The sequence below is a fragment of the Mycena indigotica genome (genome assembly GCF_014461135.1).
Source record: "Mycena indigotica strain 171206Taipei chromosome Unknown Mind.scaff0011, whole genome shotgun sequence".
Classification (NCBI taxonomy): Eukaryota; Fungi; Basidiomycota; class Agaricomycetes; order Agaricales; family Mycenaceae; genus Mycena; species Mycena indigotica.
In genome coordinates this window covers 2,519,820-2,527,162 of record NW_023503010.1, presented here as the reverse complement: position 1 = coordinate 2,527,162, position 7,343 = coordinate 2,519,820, and the positions used below count along the sequence as shown (strand labels likewise).

The window sequence follows — 7,343 nt, the reverse complement described above, 5'->3', positions numbered from 1 at the left end:
GCCTGAGCCTGTGGTACAGTGGGCTGAGCCTGTGGGACAGCAGACTGAGCCTGAGAATGTTGCTAAAACAAAGTTAGTCTTATTTATATATGAGTTAAAAGAGTACCTGATTTTGTTGAGCCTCATATTGTTCATCTGCTTTTGTGTGCTTAGAAACTGTTGATCTGTGGAACCACTGTCCTCTGCGCAAAGAGCCATCAGCTGACATCCAGACTTTTGATCTGCAATCTTTAGAAATGCAGGTGCAAACTCTGTAATCTTGCTTGTTTTCTTTGGGATCTGGTTCTAATTCCATATAGGTTGGGGCATTACTAGAGCTTGCCATGGTGGTTGAGAGGAAGATGGGGGGGGGAGATTGATAAGTGATAATAGTTTCCACTTTCACCTACTTATGTCGACAGCTCTCGGTCCGAGCCTAGCGAAGCCGCGGACTTGGCAGTGTGACCGTTACGTGACCGTGACGCGATCACATCAAATAACAAAAAGTGTCCAAACTTGCAAAGCGAGTATAAAGCAGGATTGGGTTTTTATGTAATATGGTTATTAGCAATTAAAATATTATCTAAGGTGCTTTGTATCAACAAAGCATATGTGGAGTGGAAAGGGACAGTGTCGACACATCCGAGTCACGCAAGGGACACAGCTTTTCCCGCCGTGTCCTGGAATAGCTCTCCGCTTGTGCTGCACCTTCCATAATAAGTCATGGGTTCAGATTCGAAAGTTCATTGTTCCGAGGCATGCTCAGTTAAAAGGGGACTAGAGCTATGTTTTCCTCAACCTAACTGATGTCCAGCGTCCATCCCGACCATGACTCAAAGCTCGCTCCAGCTGGACAAGCCGTCGATACGTTTGTAGGAGTCGTTTCACCTGCTCATATAGTGGCACTTACTAATATTCCTATCGCAGTCTGAAACTGAGGGTCAATTGACCGTTTCATACAAGATACGACCGCCCATTGTGCTCTACTACGAAAAGTTCCGCATGGACATTGTTAGCGCAACTTACTACGCCTATCTTCACAGCAGCTTCGAGTGCTATATCTATGCTCTCAGCCGCATCATCTTTGACGCCTTCACCGCCTCTTACTGCGACAACTCTTTGCACCCAGACACGTCCATCCGCTGCGAGCAGCAATACTCTTTTCTTAAGAATGCTTTCCTTGAAGAAGATGGGCAACTGCGCAAACGCTGCACGCCTGACTTCGCAACTGTTCTGACAGATGGGACACTCAAGGCGCGGCTGCTTTTCTTGGCAGAGATCAAATCTCTGCCAATGGAAGGTGGAGCGGGCAACCGTGACTGGTTCGTCAACCCAGATCTGGACCTCGTAGCGGGTAAAATCACGGATAGTTTGCAACAGGTTGCAAACCAACTCCACTTCGCAAAACGCTTTTTTGCCCCTCCCGAAAAGGGTTGGTTTGTCTTCGTCATTTGCGGAGTATTCTGGACCCTCCGTTATTACCCCTCGGATGTTGTCAAACATTCCCGGTATCGCTCGAATAAGCAGCAACCAAAGATGGCGACCCGAAGTGAGCCCCGGCTTCCGGCCCTTAATATCAATGCCGAGGACCGTGACGCAGCTCTTGGTCGTAAACGACACAGAAAAAGTCCTACCGACATGGCGAATGCTGGTCCAACCGACGATGAAGACAATGATCGACTGGGAATGACTGGCTCTAAACGGCCAAGGTCGACCAGCCCTGCTGATGATTTGGATCCTGTCGAAAACTCAGCGTGGGGTTCGCCTGCTCCAAAGAACAACAACCCTGAGGAAGAGGACTCAACGCCAGAACCCAATCTCCGGACGTTCGACCCGGATCAGCTTGATCCTCTCGTCAGCACAGTCATTTTCGACGTTCAGTCATTATTCGACGAGAAAAATCTGGGGGGAAAGAAGCCAACATTTGACAATTGCCCCTTGAACCCCAATCTCCATGCGGCGTTTGAGAAAATAAAAACAACCCACTCCGATACATTATGGGCGAAACAGTTCAAGGATCTGCATTGGTTCCTTCCAGCAGCTTGACCAGGAGGCTGGCCTGCGTACGATGCGTGTAAACAAGTTGTACTGAACGAGCCGCACCACAAACCTGTGTGACGACCCAAAGCGGCGAATACACTTTCTTTCTTTCTTTCTTTCTTTCTTTCATGATCGATCCGGGTGACCAAAGCTGAAGGGAGTTATAATAAAACTGACGAAGGGCAGATAAAAACGACAATCCAATGCTCTCACCTTCGATACTGTATTCATTATTCACTCGTTTGCTATTGATTGGCCTTATGTATGACTCTAGATTGGTCAGTCATACTTATGCCCAAGTCGAGATATGTGGGGTGAAATAAGTGAGGTCATTGTCGCTGGTAATCCCAAAAGCTTTTTTTGGTGAGCCGATTGTGCCACTTGTTTGTTGAAGGTTGTTGATCAACGCCGTGTATCACACGCGTGACCACTTCTCCTTTTCAGCTCGACGCGATGAGCAGCGCGGCGGTGACGCCTAGACGGTCCCAACGCGAGCGAAAAGTGATTCCCTCCCAACCACAAGGTAATGTTTACTTCCCTACTAGAGTCGCATTGGCAGCGAGCTGATGAACGCGTGGCAGACGACGACGACGACGACCAAGATGTAACGCCACCCACCAAGAGCGGCAAACGTAAACGCGCCGTGGCAGCCGACTCTGATGCAGACGAAGAAGGGCATCAAGCCACCAAACGCAAGACCAAGCGGAAGCCCGTTAAGGAGAAGGAGGGCAAGAAGGTCCCTCGGAAAACGGCTCGTAGGGTCAAGACTACAGGTGACGACGCGTTCGATCCGAAGCAGGCCGCAAAGGAGAGCAACATCAATACGGACAACCCGCTTTTCAGTGCGCTTTATGAGTTGCTGACTATCGGGAATGCTAACAAGGTATAGACGCGATATTGAACCCCGCAGCAGCCCTCCAGTCCACTTCCGAGGACTTCCTCGAGTCATTGACGGAATCTCCCGGTCTGGCGTTGGCAGAAATCGTCAATATGGTCCTGCGATGTTGTGGCTGCAATGCCACGATGGATGCAGACCGGGCCGTTGACTATGATGGGGTTGTGGACGCGTTAGATGACGTTACCGAGGATTTGAAGAAGGTAAAGTGTTCGCTCAACGTGTCCTACTGCTGTAGCTTACAACTCTAGGATCCCGCCACCACGAGTTACCCGCTTATCTCGAAACTCCCCCTCTTCAAAAAATTTCGCAAATCTCTCCGCGAGTTTTTGGAGCGTCTCATTGCATCCGCTGCCGACCTCGGCCCCCTCTACACAAGCGATCTTGTTCCCACATTACAAGCATGGGTCATCGCCATGTCGAGTTCACAAATTCGGAGTTTTCGACACACAGCAACAGTAGTGGCTCTCGAACTCGAGAGTGCGCTGTGTGATGTGGCTGCGCGGGTAGAGAAGGAGGCGGAGCTGAGTGCTCGTCAGCGGGAGGGCGAAAAGAAGAGAAAAGGGGTGGTTGCGAGCGACAAAGGACATGACGCGAAGGCCGCTCAAATCAGACAACACCGCGAGAAACTAGCCGAGTTTCTCAAGGAGGGTGTTGATGGTGTGTTTGTCCACCGATATCGTGACCTGGACCCCCTTATCCGCGCAGACTGTACCGAAGCTCTCGGGATTTGGTTCAGCAAACACCCCGCTCATTTTCTTGATGCCACATACCTTCGCTACATCGGCTGGGTATTATCGGACAAGGCTACGCCTGTACGGCTTGCTGCGTTGCATGCTTTGGAAAAAGTTTATGCGCAGTCATCCTACGCGCCTAATGTCCATCATTTCACTGAGCGGTTTAAAGGGAGACTCCTCGAAATGGCTGCTCGCGATGTTGACTCTGGCGTGCGTGTTGCAGTTCTCGGTGTCATCGAAGCCATCGGAATCAGCGAATTGGAAGATGACGAGCGAGAAACGGTTGCACTATGTGTATTCGACATTGAGCCGCGCGTTAGAAAAGCCGTGGGTGGGTTTGTCCGGGCTTGTTGGGAGGAAATCGTCGATGAACGTCTGGTGGGCCGAGCGGGAAGGGTCACTGACGAGGAACGCAGTCGTGCTGGTGTGAAAGCACTAAGCACCGTACTCGTCCGATGGGGGCTGAGGTTGGACGCCGATCCGGATGAAGAACAAACAGAGGCAGACGAAGATCGGCGGCCCGTACGACCAAAGGAACCTAACTCTCTTACCGCGGCCACACACGAGGAGCGCATGGGGCGTGCCGGTATTGTCGTTGAGGCCCTTTGGAATGAGGTCGAGGCAGTCAGTGATTGGGAAACAATTCTCAATGTCTTGTTACTCGATCACTCATCTGCAGATGAGGACTCTTCGAATGCTCGAAAACAAAAGGTGAATGGAAAGTCCAAGGCGAGCGAAGATGGACTCGTCGACGAGGCTTGGCGATTAGAAGAGGACGAGGAAACAGTGCTGATTGAGGTACTTGTGGCAAGCCTCAAGTATGCCAAGGAGTTCGCGAAGAAGGTGAGTTTTGTTCATAGTATCTCGACACATTCTTATGCAACGTAGGGTGATGAAGAAAGTTTGACAAATGACATTACTCGGGCTCTTATCAAAGGTCTTCCTCGATTGCTCGTCAAATACCAAACCGATCAAAGTCGACTGACGAATGTTCTCACGATACCAACTTTCATGAATCTGGACTTGTATCTCGAGATGCGAATGGTGTCGGTATGCCTACATAGTAACAATATGATCTCATTTGCTCATTTTCTCCAGGCCTATTCGAGTCTTTGGGACGACATCATGAAACAATTCCTTTCCCACTCTGACCCCATCGTCCTCAGCGTCGCTGCCCAGGCGATGATGTACCTCTTCTCCGCAACCTCTTTATCCAACACCAACAGCACCAAAATCCTTGAACTCGAGGATGAGATGGCCTCTGCGCTCCGAGACGCGGTTTCCGGTCGCGATGAAATTGATATCGCTGGGTTTGACGAAGACGAAATGATCACCCTGGGTGCTTTGTGCATGCGGATCTCTCTGCTCTTTGGGAGCCGTGATTTGAGCTCGTGGCTCGAAGAGGACGAGGGTGGGAAGCAGAGCAGTATATCGGATATTGTTTCTGCGTTGGTCGATCGTGGGAAGTTGGGATACAAAGAGGAGGCCTTTGTGAGTTGTCGCCGTCTTCTTCTATCTGTCGCCGTTGACTCTTTTCGGTGCAGATGATAACTCAAGCACTAGAAATTCTTCACAAACATCTTGTCTGGAAGATGAGGCATCTAAAGAAAGAGAAACAGGGAGACGAGCGTTCGCCGGAGGACACCCGGTTCCGAGAAAAACTCGAACAACAGCGCAACTCCTTACTCGAGCGATGTGAGGAGTATGCTGTGGCAAGCACCCAATCCAACACCGCTATCCTCGTTTCGCGCACAGCGTTCCTCTGCTTGATTAATATGCATATACTCTTCGCCACTTTCAAGGATATACCATTGTCGATGAACGACGAAACTCAATTTCGTTGTGCTGGCTATATGCAAGCGGAGATTGAGCGCTATGCGGAAACTCTAGCAGAAGAGATCGATGCTGAGGATGCCGAGAAGGAGGACGAAAGTGGTGACGAAGACAACCAACAGAAGACGCTCAAGAAGAAGAAAAATGCGGTCAGAGAGGGTAAGTGTTTTTCTCAACGTTCTGGTTGAGTCTGACGTCTTATTATTAAGTCGATGTTCATTCGCCCGCTCAATTGCTCACCGAATACTCCTTCGTTGAGCTCGCAGTGACATTCATCCAAGCAGTTCGGACTGGAGTGTTGAATGTCCAGCACAGCGCCGTCCTCCTGTCGCAATATGGCCGTCTGGGGGCCACCTTCGACAACTTTACGAAACTCATCGTGGAGACGTTACGCGAAGAGGGACTGGAGCAAGATAACGGCGGCGATACCGTTGTCGCTGTTGTCACCCAAGCGTTACAGGAAGCGTTTGGCTTGGTGCTTGATGGCCTGGTTGCAGACGAGACTAGTCTTGTGCAGCTGTCCAAACATCTTTCGCAGGCGTTCGTGCTGCGAGGAGCGCATCTTGCGGTCCTTAAGCGTCTGGAGATGCAGTATGTCGTCCAGATTCAGACGACAAACCTGAGCTGGATCATCAAGAAGATCGGCGGGTTCGAGGCTAACAAGAATAAGCACTCGCTGCGGACTTCGATAACGTTCTTCAAAGCTTTGGTACCGCTACTTGTCGGTCTCCATAGTCGGGATGCGATGAAGATGTAAGTTTCGCTCTCCCAAAACAAAGCTGATGCTGACAGTCTTGCCAGAAAGGCGCATCTCGACCAAGCATTGGCACAGGCCAAGGTGGACGCTTCCTCGACGTCGAAAATCTGGGAACCTCTGCGGGCATACGAGAAGCGGTTGGCTGTGATTATATCCAAGGACAAGGGTGAAGCAAATTTTGCCTACCACGTGACTTGCTGACTAACTATGATAGCCCCAGCCAAAGGAGGACGGAAAGGGAAAGCTGCCAAAGGCGACGCTATCACGTCGAGCGAAGACGAAACTGAAATCAGTGAAGTCGAGAAACTGGTTGAAGATCGGGAGCCGTCCCCAGTGAGACCAAAACCACGACGATTACCCAGGAAGCCGCCTGTGGACGGCAGGCAGTCTTCGCCAGAGCAAGACCCCGAGCCCCCAACTCCCAGACCGCGACCAAAGCCCAAGGGAAAATCTAGTCAAGCGCAAGTCATACCGCCCACGCAGGATAGCGAGTCAGAGAACGCTCGCTCAGCGCGGAGATCATTATCATCGTTATCACCCCCGCCTGATGACCCCCCGCCTTTTGAGACCCCCTCGCGATCTCAAAAGCGGGCTCGACCGACTAGTGATGACGAGGAGGACGAAGCAAGTGGCGGTGGTTCTGGGCCTGTGGCGGATGACGACAATTCGATACCTGCGCGTCAACTGACTCCCGCCGGCGATGTACAGCGGCGCAAACGAGCTCGCCACTGACCATTTTACGATTTCTTTTTATCGTCACCCCCTTGCTCTCACTGCCCGCCGCTCTGTTCGAGGATTTTCTCCGTTGCCTGATATATTCATTTTTTATTGTTGCTCTGCAACTTGCTGTCGATTGTAGCATGTAGTGTATGTGTCCGTTACTGATGTATGTGGGTAATAACACTGTCGTGTACCGACAACTTCATTACTTGGATATAATGCCAATAAATGGCAAAAACGTGACAAAGTCAGCAACGACCAAGTCCAAAAGGCCTTCATTTTGACAACAATTTGTTAGGGTTAGGACATAAGTACTCGTAATTGTGGGTGATGGATCTGAGAGTTGATTGTGAATGCTTACTTTGAAGAAGGCGATGATAAA

At 50.5% G+C, this 7,343-nt stretch overlaps 2 protein-coding genes across 2 annotated transcripts; both read left to right on the top strand.

The window, feature by feature from the left end:
- Positions 1 to 785: 785 nt before the first annotated feature.
- MIND_01188400 (uncharacterized protein) lies at positions 786 to 2,025 on the top strand (the record flags this gene model as incomplete). The annotated part of the gene is made up of 2 exons (XM_037368395.1): positions 786 to 851; positions 907 to 2,025. The coding sequence occupies 2 exons, from the start codon at positions 786 to 788 to the stop codon at positions 2,023 to 2,025; spliced, it is 1,185 nt and encodes a 394-aa protein (XP_037215321.1).
- Positions 2,026 to 2,279: 254 nt separating this feature from the next.
- On the top strand, positions 2,280 to 6,973 carry MIND_01188300 (SCD domain-containing protein; the record flags this gene model as incomplete). The annotated part of the gene is made up of 11 exons (XM_037368394.1): positions 2,280 to 2,297; positions 2,464 to 2,542; positions 2,601 to 2,861; positions 2,909 to 3,117; positions 3,166 to 4,494; positions 4,540 to 4,701; positions 4,750 to 5,142; positions 5,196 to 5,643; positions 5,694 to 6,237; positions 6,286 to 6,407; positions 6,456 to 6,973. The coding sequence occupies 11 exons, from the start codon at positions 2,280 to 2,282 to the stop codon at positions 6,971 to 6,973; spliced, it is 4,083 nt and encodes a 1,360-aa protein (XP_037215320.1).
- Between the last annotated feature and the right edge of the window lie 370 nt (positions 6,974 to 7,343).